Below are 19,443 nucleotides of genomic sequence, written 5' to 3' on the forward strand. Positions count from 1 at the left end.
CAGAAACAGATCCACGTTCAAAACCTTCGACTCTTCCTTCCTTATTTTATTTAAATCCTGTATACTGCCTTATCACTGGACGACAAGCCACTGCAATCCTGAATCGACTGCTTATTTTTTTCCCCCCGTTTCTGCCACTCGCCTTCCTCTGTCGCTTTCTGCCTTCTCTACCCGCCCCCGACCGGCAGCAACAGGCTCAGTCCTTTTGCTGCAACACCCTTCTCTCCCCAATCCCCACTCTTCCTGCTCCCTTTTTTCCCGTTCTCCTTGCGCTCCCTGATCAACCCGCCGGAACCCAGGGCGACGCCGGATGTTCCGCCGACGTCTCCGGGCAGTGGCCAATGAGTGACCAGGAAGCGCAGGGGGCGGGCTGGGGGTCGGGGAATCGGTGTCGGCGCTGCCGCACGTGCTTCCTGTGCGTGGGTCGGCAGTCCGCTGCATGTTGTGGTGAGTAAGGAGAGATTTACTGGAGCTCTTTTTCAAGTACTCTGACCTACAGGGTACCTCATTACTGGTGATTAGATATCCTAGAGAATTTCTTATAATATGACATCGTGCGATGAGCTGAGGCCTGGTTATAAATCGCATAGTTTGTAGCCTTCATTCCTAGTCAGGTCTGAATCTACTGTCAAAAAGGACTGCTTAAGCGGTGTCGTGAAAGCCACTTTTTTCCCCTCATATTTTACACTTTATAAATTATATATGGACTCTACAATCGCTGACGTGTCGCAGTATCAGAAGTATTGTTAATATGCAGCCGGAAGAGTGCTAATTTTGGAGATTTGAGAAACAAGTACAGATGGGTTGTCTAAGAATGGTCTAGAAAAACAGAAAATGGGAAATGCTTTCCTTTCAAAGTGGAGTTTTGCATACAAGGAAAGTGCATCCTATAAGGAATACTGCATATTGCTTCTAAGGAAGTCCATCGTATGAGAATTAAAAACTGCAATAACATAAGGTTCCTTATCTGCAATAATATCAAAATTGACCTGGTCTGATGTGAAATTGGAGAGCTGGTTATCTGAAGTTGTTAAGTTGAGTCACTAATAATATGTCGGGACAGAAAATAAGGTCCTGATCCTCGAGCAAAAAGCCTTCATTGGAACAGTGACAGATAGCAAAGAGAAGAGGTATCAGTGTCTAGTTTCTCTGATATATAGAAAAATGATTCATGAAGACTGAGTGCAATACATGAAATTAAAATATGTTCAAATGAAATTACAGTAGTCTATTAGCGGTGTTTTGGGGCTGTGGGAGAAATAAGCAGAACCGAAACCTGCTCATTCGCAGGGAGAACATGCAAGTTTGACACAGCATCCAAGATCAACATTGATCCTGGCTCTTTGAGATGGTGAGTTTATTCTACCGCACATGGGTCAAGACATGCTGGTGTCAACACAGCATTAAATGTGGATCACAAAATGCAACTAGAACAGTCAAACAGGGAATGATGACTAGTTTGAGTACACCTGAGAACATGTGTGGATTTGAAATGCAGAGGGTGGAATCTCATTTTGGATCCACATGAAATAAGATGAGATTGGAGACATTTGTTAAGGAAGCAGACGTAGCTGTGGAGAAGAAAGAAGAGCAGGTCACTGGAAGAGAAGTAGCAGTGAATTAAAGTAAATAAGAATCTGGTTGAGAAAATATTGGAACTGATTAGGGACAAAGAAAAACAGCTAAATCTTGTGGAGGTGGGGAGCATGCTTGAGGCAGTGGAATGAATATTTTGTACATCATTTGGGAACTTAGTTACTGATTTCATTCAAAACTGAGAGTAACACATTTTTGGATAATAAAGGAATTAAGGGTCTGGGATAAGACAGGTAAATAATGTTGAAGTAGAAGGTAAGTGCTGTAAGTGCTATGACTTGTCAGTCATAGAACGGTGTAGCACAGGAACAGGACTTTGGCTCACAGATTATGTGCTAACCATGTGCTAACCATGATGTTAATTTAAACCACACATTTTCCCACATGTCCTATCACCCATTCATTCTCTGCTCAAATGCATCTTAAACGTTACTCTCATATCTGTTTCTACCACCTCTTCTGGAAACATTTTCCTGGCATCTACCACCCTATATTTAAAACAAATGTATGTAAATCTCTTTAAAATTTTTCTCTCACCTTAAAGCTCTGTCCTCTATTATGTGATATTTTCACCCTAGGGAAAATTCCTATCAGAATAAGATTTATTATCACTGTCTTGTACAAAATGCAGTTTGTTGCTTATAGTACAGTGCAGACATAAAAATCTATAAGTTACACAAATAGTGCAAAATAAAAAGAATAATGAGGTCCTGTTCATGGACCATTCAGAAACTTAATGGCAGAAGAGAAGAAACTGTTCCTAAATCATTGAGTGTGGGTCTTTTGGCTCCAAAACCTCCTCCCTCACCTTTCAGTCTCCAAGGATCCAAAGAAAACAATCCTAGTTTGTCCAACTTCTTATAGTTAATACTCCCTACTTCAGGGAACATCCTGATGAATCTCCTTTATACCTTTCCTGTACTGAAGTGAATAGAGCTGCATATAACACTCCAAATGTGTTCTAGGCAAAATTTTATTTAGCTGCAACATAACTTCCCAACATTTAGACTCAGCACCCTGACCGTCTAAGGCAAGTGCCTTCTACATCACATTATCAATTTGTGTTGCCACTTTGAGGGAGCTTGAAGTGTAAAATGGTGTATAATTTCATGTTTCTCTTGTGCATCCAGTGTTCTATACCTATTATGCTGCGAGTAAGTTATTCATTGAACCCGTGCATATGTGTATCTGTAAACTTGCCTTTGACCTTTATTCTGGATTTGCACCCTAAGATCCCTTTGTACATCAGTTCTCCTTGGGGTTCTGCCATTTACTGTGTCTGTTCTCCTTACAGTTGACCTCCCAAAGTCTCTCACTTGTCCAGGTTAAGCTCTGTCAAGCAGTCATGATCTTTTGAAAGGTGAATCAGGTTTGGAAGCACTGGCTGACTTCAGCTCCTGCATAAGATAATACAATGCTGCTGTTGAGGAATAAGGTGGAAATACTGTAAAACTTTGATTAACAGCATCTGGTTTTATGGAAATCCTGACAGTTCAAAATCTGCCTCATTCATCAGAGTGCAAGCATGGTGTAGATCAAAGTTGGAGTCTGGAATGTGGGCAGGGTATGTGGCCAGAACCAGTGTTAGAATCTGGAACACAAGGTGTCAGGAATGTGAGTAGATTTGTGAACTGGAGAATTTATATGTTTCATCACTGGAAAATTCACTGTCTATATACTTTTAAAAAAGTAAAATAAAAGTGTGTGGGGTATTATTAGGAATAACATCCAGTAGCCCATAAAATCTGCAATTGTTGCTACTAAAATGCGGAAGGTGTATCAGCGAAATAAAACTAGAAAGGAAGTGCTAAGTTCCCCTGTGTATTTTTTTTAAATCTCTATGCAATCTGAAGTGACTGTAATGGATATTTTCTAGAGAAGACATAACTCTTACCCACTTTAAGTCAGGAAAATATTTATATTCTTGTTGCTTAATATAATATGTTTTTTTTATTTTTAGTTTCTTTAGGATTTCCCCTTTCTGTCAAATTATTAGAAATGGTTTCTGTCATGTGCCTCTGAAAGTCTGTCAGTCAAGAAAAGTATGGACTGCCTTTGAGGAAAGTAAACTTCTGTCTACATTGTTCAGCAACATGGAAGAGGAGGAGCCAACTAATCTTTCCACAAAACGTCCTTGCCCAGATCATGTGGATGAGCAGACTGAGCAAGAATATCATAAAAGGACCAAACTTTCAGAACCTAGTGCATCTCTTCATCAGTCTGTTGTGTCTAAACGCACTGAAGGAATTGAAAGTGGCTTGCAGGCTTTGTCTTCCAGAAAAGATGAGAATGATGAAAAAGAAGCCGTGGAAGAAACAGATGATGGTGTACTTCAGGAGGATGAAGAAGGCGATGGAGACAGCTTTGCTGACATGATGAAACATGGCTTAGTTGAGCAGGATGTTGGAATCATCAAGTTTGTGAGCACACACGAAGGTTTCTCAGGAATTTTGAAGGAAAGGTAAAACTAACCATAGGACTAAATAGAGATGAAGTTTAACTAAGGGGAAATTAAATTGAGTAAACAGCAAATTCAGCATATATTTTGCATAAAATTACTGTCACTTTGCTTTTTAAAATTTGTTTAAATGTCCATTCACCAACTAACTTGTTATTGCCCATACTTAGTTGAAGTTATATAATAATAAACATTTTGATGATTTTTTAATCTCTAAAATTCTAAATTCTGATTTTAATGTTGAGTAGAAAGTAGCTTTTGTTATTTGCATGACTCCATTACAATATTTGTATGTGGTTCAGGGCTAGAAGATTTGCTTCCAGAATAATTCTCAAACTAGTTGTAGTTTTAAAGAGAACTCACCGGATAACAGTTAATTTAGCCAGGTGTGAATAAGATGTAGTCTATGCCCTTTTGCTTTTCAGTATGGATAAACTCTTTATCAATTAATTTTCATTATATGTCCAAAGTGCATTGTATAACAATTATATAATCTATTTCTGTTAATTCAATGTGGATGCTGCTTGGGGGAATTATTTCATATTAAGTCAATATATAGTAATTCTTATCCATGTTTATATTTTATTCATGTTATGGTAGAACAATACGATTGTTTTTGGTTTTTGACTTCAGAACGTGTCTTTGTGCACTCACTAAAGCCTCAAAAAAACTCCTGACCTCGTACAATTTGTTAAGTGAGCATCTGAACATTTCCATTTCCTGTCTAATTGAAAAAGGATGCAACTCATCATAATGAAGAGAATCTTCAAAGGAAGTCAGTAAAATTGAATTTTATTTTGAACTACTTTGCGCTTTTATCTTATAGGTATTCAGATTTTGTTGTGCATGAAATAAACAAGGAAGGAAAGACAGTTGTTCTGGATGATTTATCTGTACCTGATGATGATGATGAGGTAAGGACTTTTCAGCCCAGGCATCGGATTTCAACAGTGATAATTAGTGAATGTGCACAAGAGGATGCTGAGTGCACTGATAAGTTTGTTTACCTGCTAATTTGTAATACTAATCACTACAGCACAGTACAGGCTCTTCAGCCCATGATGTTGTGCCAACCTGTATAAACCTGCTCCAAGTCTCCTTCCTACATAGCCCTTAACCCTTCAGTTTTCTTTCATCAATGTGCTTTTCTCAGAGTCTCTTAATTGTCCCTCATGTCAGCCTCTATCACCATCATCCCAGGCACTTTGTGCAAAATAAACCTTTTTGTGACATCTCCCCGAAACTTTCCTCCACTCACCTTATAAGGATGTTCTGTCGTTGTTGATCTGGGGAAAAAGATACTGGCTGTCCACTCTGTCTATCCCTTTTATAATCTTAGACAAGTCACCTCTTACACTCTACTCCTTAAAGAAAAGCTATAGCTTGCTAACCTTTCCTCATAAGATGTGTTCTGTGATCCAGGCAGCTTCCTGGTAAATCTCCTCTGTACCCCGCCAAAGCTTCCACATCCTTCCTAAATGAGGTGACCAGAACTGAACACCATACTCTTGTGTGATCTAACCAGGGTTTTATAAAGCTGCAAAATTACTTTGTGGCTCTTGAACTCAGTTGCCCAGCTAATGAACGGCAACGCCCCATACGCCTTAACTACTCGCAACTTGCACAGCAACTTTGAGGGATCTGTGGACTTGGACCCCAAGATCCAGTTAGTCACAGAAGCAGCAAACCATGAGGAATCTTAGAAGAAATTAGATGCTGAGCAAGAGACATTCCTATTTTATTTCCTTATTTTCAGTGGTTCTCTTCTTTCTGTAGATTGTAGGGTAAATTATGGTTATATAAATTATTCTGTGACATCTTTAATAATCTTTCAGGAATCTTCAGATGATATTTTTTCAGTATTATCAACTCAAGATAAAGAACGTTTGGAAAATCTTCAGCTTTTTAAAAATAAGGAAGATTCTGTGTTGATTGAGGTATGTACGTACGTTATTTCAGAATTAAAGGAAATATGGGCTATTCAGTCAACTGTTTTATGCTTGTGTCAAAAATTTACACATCTCACTTTGCATTGACATTTTGCAGTATTTCATAATCTTCTGGTCCTTTTCCTACTTATTTAACTTTCATTCAAAAGAAAACACATTTGCTTCAAATATTTCCTGTGGAATTTTATTTCACATCTCAGTTCCCTGAAGAAAATGCCTCCTGTATGTGGGTTGGATTTATTTATACCTTTGTGTTCTTGGATTCTCCCACAGATAAGAACATGTTCACCCTTCACATCCAGCCTACTCAGTCATAGGAAAGAGAAGGCAGCAAACCTCTCACATATTAATTTGTAAACTCTTTAATTTTTTTGGTCCATGTTTTGATTCTATCCTTATATCTGAAAGAATATAGATCAAAAGATTACTATTTTTTAAATAGTTGTTTCAGAAAATGTTGCTGCAATGCGATTATATTCAAGGATTGTTAGAAGTTGATAAAGTGAAGGAAAACTAAACAGGCAAAATGCAGAGAGATCATATTAAGCTATGGATTAACTAAGTGGAGCTATGGAGTAGCTACTTGGTTTCTCATGCCTGCTCTACTATTTAATAAGGTTGATAGCTCTTCTGATTGTAACTTCAGCTCGGCATTCCCATTACCAATGAAAACCTTTTATTTCCGTACTCTTAAGTATCTCTCTGTAACCTTATTAAGGATGCCGATTCTGTTGCCTTTGAGGAAATGAGTTCTAGAGACTCATGACCTTCAGAAACTTTCACTTCATTTTTGTCTAAAATGGGTAACTTATTTTTAAATGATGACCCTCTGGTTCTAGATTGGAAAATGAAAACCTACAGCAGATGGAAGACTGATTTATTTTTAAAAAAGTAAACATAGAGCCACTCAGCAGGAAGGATGGCATCTGTGGAAAGAGAAACAGTGTCAATGTTTCAGGTGAAGATTGTTCTAATAAAAGGTCTTTAGCCGGTAGCATTGATCCTGGTTCTGTATCCTGGCCTTGCTGAATGTTTGTACCAATTTCTGTTTTCATTCCAAATACCATCCAGTAAACCTTTTCGTAACTTCCAACTCAGAAACTTCTTGCCTTAAATTAAGAGGTAAATACGGTAAACACCCCTTCCTTAAATAAGGAGAGCAATACTGTAAACTAAACTCCAAACTTGGTCAATTCAATGTTTTTTTTATAACTGGTGTAATCTCCCTGCATGTATTACCAGTTCCCTTTGCAGCACCTTATCAGATGCCTCTTGAAACCACAAAAGTATATCCACGAGAATCATAGTACAGTGTTATTTATTCATAAAAGTCCAATAAATTGGTAAATATGATTTCCCTTTCATAAAACCATACGCAGACTTTTATCTTGGGAGTTTTTTAGGTGTCCAGTCGTAATGTGTGTGATGATGGTTTCTGACTTTTTCCCAATGACAGTTGTTAAGCTAACTGAAGAATAGTTTCCTTCTTTCTATGTTTCTCCTTTTTGAGTAAAGTTGTTACATTTGCTATTTTCCAGTTTAATAAAACCTTCCATAAATCTCAGAAAATTAAAACAATCTTAACTTCCTAACAGCTAACACAATTCAATTGAGGCAACATGCTGGTGAAACTTTATTGTACCATTTCCCAAGTCTCTACTTCTTTGCTATACACTGCACAAAATAATCCAAATGTGACTCCACCAAAATTTTACACAAATATAACATGTTTCCAACTTCTATGCTTGATATCCTGCTCAAATGAGGCCAGCTGTGTAGGGAACAGTCATGTGTTCCATGCATGGAAATCCCAGTGTTTCCTGAGGTATCATAAGATCACAGCAGTAGTTTCGTTTGGAAGCAAGGACTGTCATGTGGTGTGATATAGCCCATTAAGCAAAAGAAGCAATAGGTTCACTTAGCATCGTGGTTGGCAAGACACTATTACAGCTCACGGCATCAGAGTTCGGAGTTCAATTCCAGCGCTGTCTGTAAAAGGTTGTACGTTCTCCCCATGAACGGTGGGTTTCCTCTGGGTGCTCTGGTTTTCTCCCACAGTCCAAAGATGTACCAGTTAGTAGGTTAAGTGGTCAGTGTAAATTGTCCTGTGATTAGGCTAGTGTTAAATCAGTGGGTTGCTAGGTGGCGCAGCTCATTGGGTTGGAAAGGCATGTTCAACGCCGCATCTCTAAATCAATCAGTCACTCAATCAATAGAACTAGACAACATGGTACTTGCTGGTCAGCTATGCTCAGACTTGGGCACAGTGTGATTATGTAAGTTTGCCTTTGTTGTTAACAGCTAAATTTGACATCATTACCATCAAAAATAATAATTTTCTCCATGTTTACTCAACACCAATTGTCTGTTTCTTCATGTGTGGTCTGCATGAACAAAGTATGAATTCAATTGTAGCAAGAGGCAAGATGACTGATCAATGGAAGGGTTGCTGTTTTGCTGTTAGGTTTGTTTTCTCTGGTTCACTTTTCTTGTTTTACCATTTATTGCAATCTAATATATCTTTCATTGTGTTTTTCCCTTTATCTTTAAAATATTAATCAAAACTGTATAATTGCTTGCATAACTTTATTGTTTAAAAATCTCCTGGAAAATTCTAAAGGTGTTAAGCTCATCCATTGTCTTTAATAAAATATGTTAGAACTTTATTAGAATCAGTTTACAACAAATATATATTCTTTTAAGTCACAATAAAAACAGTTTTTTATTGTCTGTGACTGGAGAAGTAATATTAGGGAATGGCAGAGAAATTAAAACATATTTTGCCTCTACAAACAATCTCTTGGCAATGGTGGAGACCATGTGATCTCGAGACATTGGGGAGCTGAAAGATGTTATTGTTAGTTTAAAACAAAATGGAAGCGGTGAATATGACTGAAAACTGATAATTTCTTAGTGCTGAAGGTCTTGCATCCCAAGATTTTGAACTGGAAATAGTTGATGTACTGGTTGTCATCTTCCAGAATTCCCTAGATTCTAAAATAGTTCCCACTGTTTGAAAAGTTGCAAATGTAATCCCACTATATATGAAAAAAGGAAAGAAAACAACAGAACTTAGACCAGTTAACAAACAAGAGAAAATCTGCAGATGCTGGAAAAGAGTACAGTTCACATTTTGGGCTGAGACCCTTCAGCAGGACTGGAGAAAAAAAAGATGGGGAGTAGAGTTAGACTAGTTAACCACAAGTTATTTTGGAAAATGATTCATTTTATTGTTAAGAATCAAATGCTGAGAAAATAACAATATTGGAGTCAAGGTGGATTTACAAAAGGGAAATAATATTTGACAATTCTTTTGGAGTTTTGTGAGGAAGTAACTGTCAGATTAGATAAAGGGGAATTAATTGGTTGATCTGGTATATTTGGATCTTTGGAGGACCTCAGAAAAGGTCCTGCACAAGTGGCTATTAATCAAGATTTTGACACAGGATATATACTGGCGTACATTAAGAATTGATTAGTGGCCACAAAAGATACACTACAATGAAAAGGCCATATTTTGAGTTAGAAGGATGTAATTAGTAAGATGTCTCAGGGATAGGCACAGGAGTTCCAGTTACTCTCAGGTCTGTATCAATAGTCATAGTCATACTTTATTGATCCCGGGGGAAATTAGTTTTCGTTACAGTTGCACCATCAATAATGAATAGTAATAGAACCATAAATAGTTAAATAGTAATATGTAAATTATGCCAGTAAATTATGAAATAAGTCCAGGACCAGCCTGTTGGCTCAGGGTGTCTGACCCTCCAAGGGAGGAGTTGTAATGTTTGATACCACAGGCAGGAATGACTTCCTATGACGCTCAGTGTTGTATCTCGGAAGAATGAGTCCCTGGCTGAATGTACTCCTGTGCCCACCCAGTACATTATGTAGTGGATGGGAGACATTGTCCAAGATGGCATGCAACTTAGACAGCATCCTCTTTTCAGACACCACCGTGAGAGAGTCCAGTTCCATCCCCACAACATCACTGGCCTTACGAATCAATGATTTAAATGAGGGTACCAAGTTTAATCTATCCAAGTATGCTTATGATTCAAGCTGGGTGCCATTCTGGCTTACATGGACGACGCAGAGGGGCATCAGGAAGTGTACATAAATGGTTGAGGACATGACAGATGACATATAATATGGAAAAGTATGAAATCATCCACTTTAGCAGAAAAAAGTTAAAAGGGCATAATATTTTTAAATGAGAGAGATCAAATGTTTTTGGTCTCTGGAGGGTTCTAGATGTCCTTATGAATTTGAGGATGTTAACGTGGAGATGACAGGAAGTAGTTAGGAAAGCAAGTTGAACATTGTATATTGGTCTTTATTGCAAAAGGATTTGAGTGTATGAGCAATTTAATAGGGCCCTGGAGAGACTGCACATGGAATAGTATACACAGGCCTCATTTCCTTAACTCAGAGTTAGAATACACTCATCCGAGAGGAGAACAGCAGAGATTCCCCAGAATGATTTCTGATACAGATCGTGAATCTGCAGGGATGATGCTTCTTTGGAAGAGGTGTTCCCATGCCTGGCCTTCTCAAAATAAATAGTCAGCAATTTGGGATAGAAAAAAACTTCTTCATTAGTTGCAAATAGATTTTTGGATATTTAAGATGGTAGTGCGGGAATTGTTATTGACGTAGAAGATTATCATGATCTCATTAAATGACAGAGTAGGTACAAGTGGCAATGTGGATGAGTCAGTGATTTCTTACACACATGCTGAAGTCTTATTCCCAAGTACCAGTGCAGAAAATGATTGTTGTTTTTACTATAAGGAGGTACAATGGAGCCTTTTTTAAAAATTGTTTTACATTCTCTTACTCTTAAAATATCAAAGATCTTTATGAATAGGTTGTTGAAGATACTAAAGAAAAAAGAACAGTTATTCATCAGGCAGTGAAGAGTCTCTTTCCAGGACTTGAGACTAAAACCGAAGAAAGAGATGGAAAGAAATTCATTGTAGCTTATCATGTTGCTGGGAAGACGGCACTGGCAAGTAAGTTTTATGCTGTGATGGATCTTAATGGATTTGCCTGGAGGAGAAATAGAAACATCACTTTTGGGAAATCTGAAGTAATTGAAACAAGTGATGTCCAAAATATATTTGCCTTAAACATTAATTTTGTCTTTGTATTGTGAACATGATTTGCTAACTAGGACTATTACACATCTGTCACTGAGTTTTTATTTTATTGGATGCTTTTCAACAATATATTTTGAACATTAATGGAATGTTTTTGTTCAATCTTGAGATAACATTTATGCTGCATCTTGTAATGCATTGCAGGTTCCTTAATTTTGCTAGAATCCAAGCTGCTAAATATCTTTAACTGCTTTTGCATGTAACGTGCATGTATTTGTTCTCATGATAATGCATGTATATGTTTTCAAAGAATATATCATATCCCTGGTGAAGACATGATGTATTTGCAAATCTACTTTTCCTACTTTTAAGCAAAAACCTAAATGCTAAATATTGACAGGGCCTTGCACATAGAATCTCCAATATAAAAAAAATAGTGGAACATGTGCATCAGCTCAGGCAAGCTGTAGTTCCTGCAGTCCTGAAGAGACAATATTTAGTTCTGAGTTTGGCTTTTAATATAAAATGCACCCTGAAGGCTCTGGAATGACAACCTTTGTTTCAAATTGCATATCCAAGTGAGTCACTTATGGTTTGTTGAAAGTAATTTGACTTTAGCCTTTTTAGTCTTATATATGTGACAGAAAGATAAAACTGAACTCCTATCAGTAGAGTGGAACTGTGCATTTCTCTTCTATGAATTTGTGTCCAGTGTATATTCTACAATTATAGTTGATTGTCAAGCTAGTTCTTGCAACTTAATTGTGCTGTCTTTAAGGGAGTTGCAGAGTGGTGCTTTTGTGAAAACTGGAATTAACGGCATACCTTTGTCCTTTGAAGTTTCTGAACATGTGGAAATGATCCTAAAGCTATATTGGATAAATACATTTCGGAAATTGGTAGAATGAAGCTAATTAATTTTTTTCTTGTTGAGGATACAGTGATGATGAAATGGTCATATAGTTAATGCCTAATATGTTGCTGAATAAATCCATAAATACGAGCCGGACAAAGTTGCGTAATTAATTAGTTCTTTGAACTTGATCATAGGATTTTAAATTGAAGTATATTTGGGAGTATTGACAGCCAGGTTGTCTGAAGAAGGTCTGTGTGACACAGTGGCACAAATGTTAGTGCTGCTGCCCCACTAACATTAGCTATTACTCCGAGAGGTAGTCAGACAGAGTAAGATGCAAGTTAATGGGAAAGTAAGAGAGGGAAAGGGATTAAAGGCATTGCTCTGCTAGAAACTGGCATGGACCTAATTGGTCAAATGATTGCCTTGTATGTTATTGTAAATAACCAGTCACCGAAGAACAGTACCTGGGGCATGGAATTTAATATGAAAAATGTCATTCAGGGTGGCTTCAGTTAAAAATTAAACAAAATGCTTTTATTTGTCCTGGCGGTATTCATTTAACTGAGAGTTGCTGTAGTGGTTATTTGCTAACAATGGTGTTAAGCAGCTTCCTAAAAGAAGATTATAAAGCTGTTGGTCAGAAATATTAATGAGTACAGAATATGAAATAGTAGAAGATTTACATGTGAAATCAAGAGCTATTGAGTTGGCAAATTATCCTTTTAATTCCTTTCCCATCATTCGGAGATGTCTTGTGAAGTTTACGAGGATCAAGACTTTGGACTCCCTTTAATTGACTTCCTTATGACCTGTTGTAGATTAGCAAACAAATTTTTTGCCCGCTTAGATTCCATGTAAACTTCTAGTACAAATTTTGGAAATATTCAGAATTTCTATATCTTAAACTTTATCTGGAATAAATTATGTGGACTGGCCAATGTTCATTCTAAGTATAGTATGCTGGGTTATATTCCTAATCTTTTATAACAATGTTGATTCTTGTTTTGTATTTTGTTAAATTTCCTCTGTCTTCCTTGCAGTATGTATTGTACATTTTGAAAACAGGTTTTACTAGTTATCACAAGCTGTAGTTACTTCAGTTTATTTACTGAAATCTTTCATGAAATTGTTTAATATTTTTAGACAAGCTCTGGAGTTTGTATTACTGTATGACAGCCATGTTGGAAATGAGCGTGAAGCTTGGTACGATATTTGAAATGGGAGATGGGAGCCTGTAATTCTGAATCAGGTCAAAAATAAAGTTGTGGTAAATTGTTTTAATATTGCCACATGTACCAAAGTGCCGTGAAAAACTTGTTTTGCATCATACTGTTCATACAGATCAATTCATTACAAGTGCTTTGAGGTAGTACAAGGTAAAACTTTAACAGAACGGAATAAAATGTTACAGAGAACGTGCAGTGCAGGTAGACAGTAAGGTGCAAGGTCATAACGAGGTAGACCATGATCAAGAATTATTTTAGTAGGAACCACTCAGTCATCTTATAACAGCAGGATTGACAAGATCCTTGAGCCAGGTGGTCCATGCTTTCAGGCTTTTGTGTCTTATGCCCAATGGAAGAATGAAGAAGAGGGAGTATCTGGGATAGATGGGAACTTGATTATGCTTGCTGCTACGAGGCAGCAGGAAGTGTTGACGGAGCCCTTGGAGGCAAGGTTGGTTTCTGTGGTGTGCTGAGCAGTGTCCACAGTTCTTCGCAATTTCTTGCGGTCGTGGGCAAGAACAGTTCGCATACCAAGCTGTGATGTATCCAGATAGGATGCTTTCGCTGGTGCATCAATAAAAATCACTGAGGGTGAAAGGAGACATGCCAAATTTCTTTAGCCTCCTGTGTATGGAGAAACATTCGTGACCATTCTTGGCCATGACATGCATGTGTTTAAATGAGGACAAGCTGTCAATAATGTTCGCTCTTGACTTCAGCACTATTGATGTAAACAGGAGTATACGCACCACCTAACTTCGTGAGGTAAATGGTCAACTTTTTTGCAGAGACTGAGAGAGATTGTTGCCATGATACCATGTTACTAGGTTCTCTATCTCCTTTCTGTACTCTAACTCATAGTTATGTGCAAACTTGAAGATGGAGTTAGAGCAGAATCTGGTCATGCGTTCGTGAGTGTAGATAATAGAGTTGGGGGCTGAGGACATAGCCTTGTGGGCATCAGTATTAAGGGTGATCATGGCAGAGTTGCAAAGGGAGGTGTTAGAGTGCCAGATTTAGGAATACGGAGTTGAGTTTGCTTGGAATTATAGTATTGAAGGTGGAGCTGTAGTCAATAAACAATACTGTGACACGAGTGGATGTTAGGGCCACTGAGCAGTCGTCATTAGATAGACAGATAGGTACTTTATTAATCCCAAATGAAATTACAGTGCCACAGTAGCATTAGAAGTACACAGATATACAAATACTAAAAGAGAAGTAAGAAAGAATAAAAAAAGTTACCTCAAACAGTCTAACAGGAGGGAGTCATCAATTCCCTGGCTATAGGTTCACTCATTATAGAGCCTAATGGCTGAGGGTAGGAATAACCTCATATACCGCTCTTTCGAGCAAAACAGTTATCTTTATGTATTATTAAAAGTGCTCCTCTGTTCATGTTACAAGGCATGTTACAATACTTTTCTTAATCCTGGAATCTTAGTGGTGTTCTTAAGGCAGGTGGGATGCTCAGATTGTTGCAGGGAGAGCTCAAGAATGTCTGCAAATACCACCCCCCCTCATTTGATCTGGACAGGATCTAAGGACACAGCCAGGGGCACCGTCTGGGACAGATGCTTTCTGTTGGGTTCACTCTGGATGATAGATTTTTACACCCACAACAGTGACTGTGACTGTGGGCTCAGTTGCACTGCAGGCTCTCTGGTGGGTGGTGACATTCCAGTCGCTTTCTGTTCAAAACATAGAATGCATTCAGCTCATTGGGAAGGTATGTGCTGTTGGTGATGCTGCCTAACTTCATTTGGTAGTCTGTTAAAACATGCAAGCTCTTCTGCAACTGACGGTTGGTCTGAGACTGTTTTGGACTGGTATTGTGTCTTGGCATCCCTGATAGCTTTACGGAGGTCCTATCTCAATTACCTGTATAAGTCAGGATCGCCCGATTTGAATGCTGTTGTGTACAAGCCACTTTGTGGACTATAAAGCCTGTGTGGTTAAGATCTATAATGGTAGTGTAAACGAATATCAACTGAGTCTTTCCATCAGTAGGCTTCCTTGCAACGAATTGAAATATGCAGAAGAATTAGGTCAAAAATTCAGATTGTCAATAATGCATATTTGCTATAAACTATTATTTTTCTTCAGCGGAAGATCTTGAAAAATAATAGCTTGTGGCAGTTATGTACGGTTAACATAGCTTAATCAAAAGGTGGTACATTTAAGATTTTATTGGTAAGCTACTTAAAAGGTAAACTATTGGGAACTGAAAAACCAAATGTTTTCTAATTTCATTCTGCAAAGTAGCATTCAATCATGTTGCTGGGTTTGTTCCTTGGTACTTGAATTAAAATTGCTTTTCAATTGAGTTGACTTTTGGTTTTACAAGTGTTACATTTATGCTTATTCTGTGATGTTATATCTGAGAAATAGTGGCAATTGTGTGTGCAGCTTCTAATATTCAAAATGGTAAAATTGCCCAAATTACAAAAATTTTGGTATTTTTATTTTAATTTTAAGAGCAGTTAAATTTTATAAACAATATGTCACAATTTTTTAAAATAAAAAGTGATCAACTTTATTGATAAGTACATTTTTTCAGATTGGGTGACGGTGAACAGAAGAATCCATCACTCGTTGATGGGCTGAACTTTGTATAATTAAATCTGAAAATATCCTGTTAGGTTCTTAATGAAATAAAAGTCACCTGCTTCTAAAGAATCTTCACAGCTTGCAAATATGACAAAAGATTAATCAGGCTTAAGCTAGAACTACTTCATGAAGAATGTTCCTGTACTTTCTCATTACTACCTTAGGGGAGGAGGTACAAGAACCCACACTTCTTCTCCTCCACCATCTTATTTCTGAATGGCCATGAATACCACTCATTATTCAGTTTGGTTTTGCACTATATATTTATTTTTGTAATTTTTGATATTTTTATATAAGCCCACTTGGTTTAGTTGGTAGGAAAAGGAACTCACAAAGGGAATAGTCTGTGCAAAATGCTGAAAGTGGAGGATATGTCTGGTGCTGGAATTTCTTGGAAGGTGGTGCTGTTGTGGAGAATGATCTGATGAATGCTGGAGTGGAAGATGGGGACCAGGGCAACTCTTAAGTATTAGAGCTCACCTCTAATTGTTTTATGTGCAACTTATTATGGGTCCAACTCATTCTCAGCACAGGACAAAAGTTTCTTTGTTGGAATCAATATGATAGAGCTTGAGAGCACTCCATCAAAGGTAAAATTACTTTTCCTTGGATGGGAGTGGGGGCAATTCTGTCTTAAGTATTTCTTTTTCTTAAGCCCTTCACCCCTACAGGCCGTTGACAACAGCTTGCCAAGTCTCCTGTCCTAGGTCAGTCTTTCAAGTTTTCCCAGGTGTGGCCCACCTTTTTGGTGTATCCGTCCTGTCCCAGGGATGAGGACTTTGGAGCTTCTGTTACTGTTTCTGTAGTGCGAGGTTTTTATGGGATGGGGTTGATAGCCTCATGCCCAACCTTCATCCTTTCACAGCCCAGCTTGGGTCCATCCATGATGGAGTTGTTTTAGGTAGTGCAAGAAGTGAATAGGAGCGGGGGGAGGGGTGGTGTTCACCTGCTTAAAGATGAATGTTTTCATGTGTTTTTATCTCAGAGTGCACATTGGAAAGCGAATTTCAAATCTTGGGTTTGTACCTTGTGATTTAGATTTAAGTGTTGCTTGTAGTGGATATGGCTCAGTCCATTACGGATAAAGCCCTACCCACCATTGAGCACATTTACATGGAGTGCTGTCACAACAAAGCAGCATCCATCACCAAGGACCCCCACCATCTCGGCCATGTTCTCTTCTTGCTGCTGCCATCAGGAAGAAGGTACAGGAGCCTCAGAACTCACCCACCTCTAGGTTCAGGAACAGTTATTACCCCTCAACCATCTCGCTCTTGAACTAGTAGAGATAACTTCATTTCCCTTGCCCCATCACTGAACTATTCCCACAACCTATGGACTCACATTCAAGGACTCTTCATTTCATGCTCTTTATATTTATTGCTTATTTATTTACTTACTATAATAAATATTTATTTTTTCTTTTGTATTTCCACAGTTAGTTTTCTGTTGCTCATTAGTTGTGTGTCCTTCTTGTGGTTTGCTTTGTATTGTATTTCTGGATTTTTCTGAGTATGCCCTCAAGAAAATGAATCTCAGGGTTGTATGTGGTGACTATACATGCACACACACTTGGATAATAAATTTACTTTGAACTTTGAAAGAATAATAATACTTGGTTGGGTAAATAAGAACGTGAACAGATAAATGCTGTCATAAAAATAGTGAAGCCAAAAATGTTGATGAAGGTAGGATTCTTATGAAATATTGTTATTAGTTTGCTGGTGGATTTCACTGATTTCCGATTTTGTGAGACAGGAAAAAGACAATTCTAAGTGACATAACAGAGCATTCAAGAACAGTGTTTGAGCTGTTTAACAAAGAGAACTTTTGAGGCAATAATGCCCTTGAGTAAGGCAAAGTTGAAATGTAATCTGATGATTACTAGTAGCTTTTGTAACTTTGCAAATCAACATGAAGGCAATTGTTTGAAGAGAAGGATTATTGATAAAATCTACAGTGCTTATGACTCTTAGTGTTTGACTGAAAGTGCATTAGAAACTGCAGTCATGTATTTTTGCTTTGCACATTTCACTTCACAGAAAATTGCTTGAGGTCAAACTGGAATGTAGCATTTTTGGAACTGACAGGCCCTTGTTGGTTGATATTCTTTGGCTGCAACAGAATTGAATGAATCTGATTAACCTCAAATGTATGCCAAGGAGATAACAAGGCTGTTTCCATTCACTAAATTGGATTGTAAGGTGTTTTAGTGGATGCTATCTACTTTATATACAGCAAACTTGGTGCTTGTAATTAGTGTGTTAATCACTTGGACAATTATTGTAGCTTACTTTCTTAAACTGCATTTGAACCATGATGTATGTAAATTTGCAGTAGCAAGGTTTTCTAGTAACTCATCCTTGTAATTATGGATCAGAGTTGGCTATTAATAATACAACCCAAGCTTGTGGTGTTGTGACAGCAAAACCTACTAATCTGTTCTTACCAGTTTTTTTTGTGTTCATCACATAACTTAGCAATTTTTGTGGTACTTCTATTTTAAAGGAAGTGTTTATGTGTCCATAAAATTTGTTTTTTGTAAATTTTCTTTCCCTTTCTATTCTGAAGATATCAAATGTAGGGGAATGCTTTTACCTAGGAGCAAAGACTTGTCTGAGTGGTCATTCTTTGAATGTGAGATCAGCAGATTACAGTGGATTCAGGTTAATAGGGACACATTGGACAAGTACATTTCGGTTCAATTAAACAGCTACCCCAAGTAACCTAAGTTTCATGGAAATAGTTCAATAGATATAAAAAAGACAAGCTGCCATTGAGTAACAAATTATGTATCTAAATGAAATACAGAACAAATTAAAACTGTCAGTACTACTGTGGTACTGTAAAACTGTGTATTGGTTTCTAAGTTATCAATGGAGGAATTCATCCAGCATCTGCTAGTACGTTCTTTGGATTGATTGTAATTGAACAAAATCTGCTCAGACACCCGGTGCAGATAATGGACTGCCTTCATACAAAGCTTTTGACAATTTTATCACCAAATCTTCATTTTCATTGTAATATCCAAGATGATTGTCACCTTTGAATCTTCGTAGTTTCTAACTAGCTGAAGTAGTGAAATTGCTTAATTTTCACTCCCAGCCTTTTCTGGCATCTCCGAACCTGAATGCTTGAAACCGCAGTAAGCGAAACAGTTCCAAATTATCTTACTGCTTATTTTTCGCCAACTATCACTGCTTTTAAACACAAGTACACACGACTGATGCTAGTTAAAAACTGTTCACTCTAAGGATGGTGTAGTGTCATCGGCCATACACGAGCACGTGCCTGATGCTAGTTTGAAACTGGTCAGCTACAGTCTTCTGTCTCAATTAAGTGGCATAGTGTCCCAAATAAATGAAGGGAATCCTGCCTATTTTCTTGATGAGTTTTTGTTCTTTAAGAGTTGTCCTAAATAAGCAGCTGCCTTGATTAACCATTGACCCAATTAACTGGAATCTATTTGATTACAATAGGCTGAATCAATCCTCAGCCCACTTTTTAGCCTGCAATTGGTTATTGAGTTGGTGAATAGTTGAGTGGAATCCTTGTTATTTTTCCTTGCTTTCTGTTGTTCTCAGTTACGTCATCAGTAATTGGCTGCAGTATTCTGAGTTACAGAGTAGATGGTCATTCATGC

At 37.7% G+C, this 19,443-nt stretch overlaps 1 protein-coding gene across 1 annotated transcript in view; it reads left to right on the forward strand.

The window, feature by feature from the left end:
- The first annotated feature begins 385 nt into the window (after positions 1-385).
- Positions 386-19,443, forward strand: part of pus7 (pseudouridine synthase 7) — a 64,120-nt gene continuing 45,062 nt past the window's right edge. Inside the window, exons 1-5 of the mRNA XM_063072169.1 lie at positions 386-447; positions 3,557-4,057; positions 4,881-4,968; positions 5,890-5,991; positions 10,874-11,018. Coding sequence (XP_062928239.1) covers positions 440-447; positions 3,557-4,057; positions 4,881-4,968; positions 5,890-5,991; positions 10,874-11,018 — 844 coding nt within the window. The 5' untranslated portion in view covers positions 386-439. The remainder of the gene's footprint in view (positions 448-3,556; positions 4,058-4,880; positions 4,969-5,889; positions 5,992-10,873; positions 11,019-19,443) is intronic.

Source organism: Mobula hypostoma, chromosome 20 (genome assembly GCF_963921235.1).
Source record: "Mobula hypostoma chromosome 20, sMobHyp1.1, whole genome shotgun sequence".
NCBI lineage: Eukaryota > Metazoa > Chordata > Chondrichthyes > Myliobatiformes > Myliobatidae > Mobula > Mobula hypostoma.